The sequence below is a fragment of the Tigriopus californicus genome, chromosome 5 (assembly GCF_007210705.1).
Source record: "Tigriopus californicus strain San Diego chromosome 5, Tcal_SD_v2.1, whole genome shotgun sequence".
Taxonomy (NCBI): domain Eukaryota; kingdom Metazoa; phylum Arthropoda; class Copepoda; order Harpacticoida; family Harpacticidae; genus Tigriopus; species Tigriopus californicus.
The window spans coordinates 14,196,793-14,197,141 of NC_081444.1; the positions used below are offsets into that span (position 1 = coordinate 14,196,793).

General features: G+C 47.3%; 1 protein-coding gene across 1 annotated transcript; it reads left to right on the forward strand.

Annotated features, from left to right (window-relative positions):
• Window positions 1-3: 3 nt before the first annotated feature.
• Window positions 4-349, forward strand: LOC131881318 (cathepsin L-like; the record flags this gene model as incomplete). The annotated part of the gene is made up of 2 exons (XM_059228155.1): window positions 4-124; window positions 192-349. Coding segments are annotated over 2 exons (279 nt in total), but the record flags the coding sequence as incomplete, so codon positions are not given.

Consider the following 349-nt stretch of genomic DNA (forward strand, 5'->3'; position numbering starts at 1 on the left):
GATATTGGATTCGTCGATGTTCCTCAAGGTGATGAGGAGAAACTCAAGGAGGCTGTGGCCACCATTGGACCCGTCTCCGTTGCCATCGATGCCTCCCACGAATCCTTCCAGTTTTACTCTCACGGTATGCAATTTATTTATCGAATTTAGTAACGTGACGGGTGATGAACTAACGGAAAAATCACCTCTAGGCGTTTATGATGAGCCTGAGTGCGATCCTAGTGCTCTCGATCACGGGGTTTTGGTTGTTGGTTATGGTTCTGACAATGGATCCGACTATTGGTTGGTGAAGAACTCGTGGAGTACCAAATGGGGAGATGCTGGTTTCATCAAGATGGCCAGGAATAAG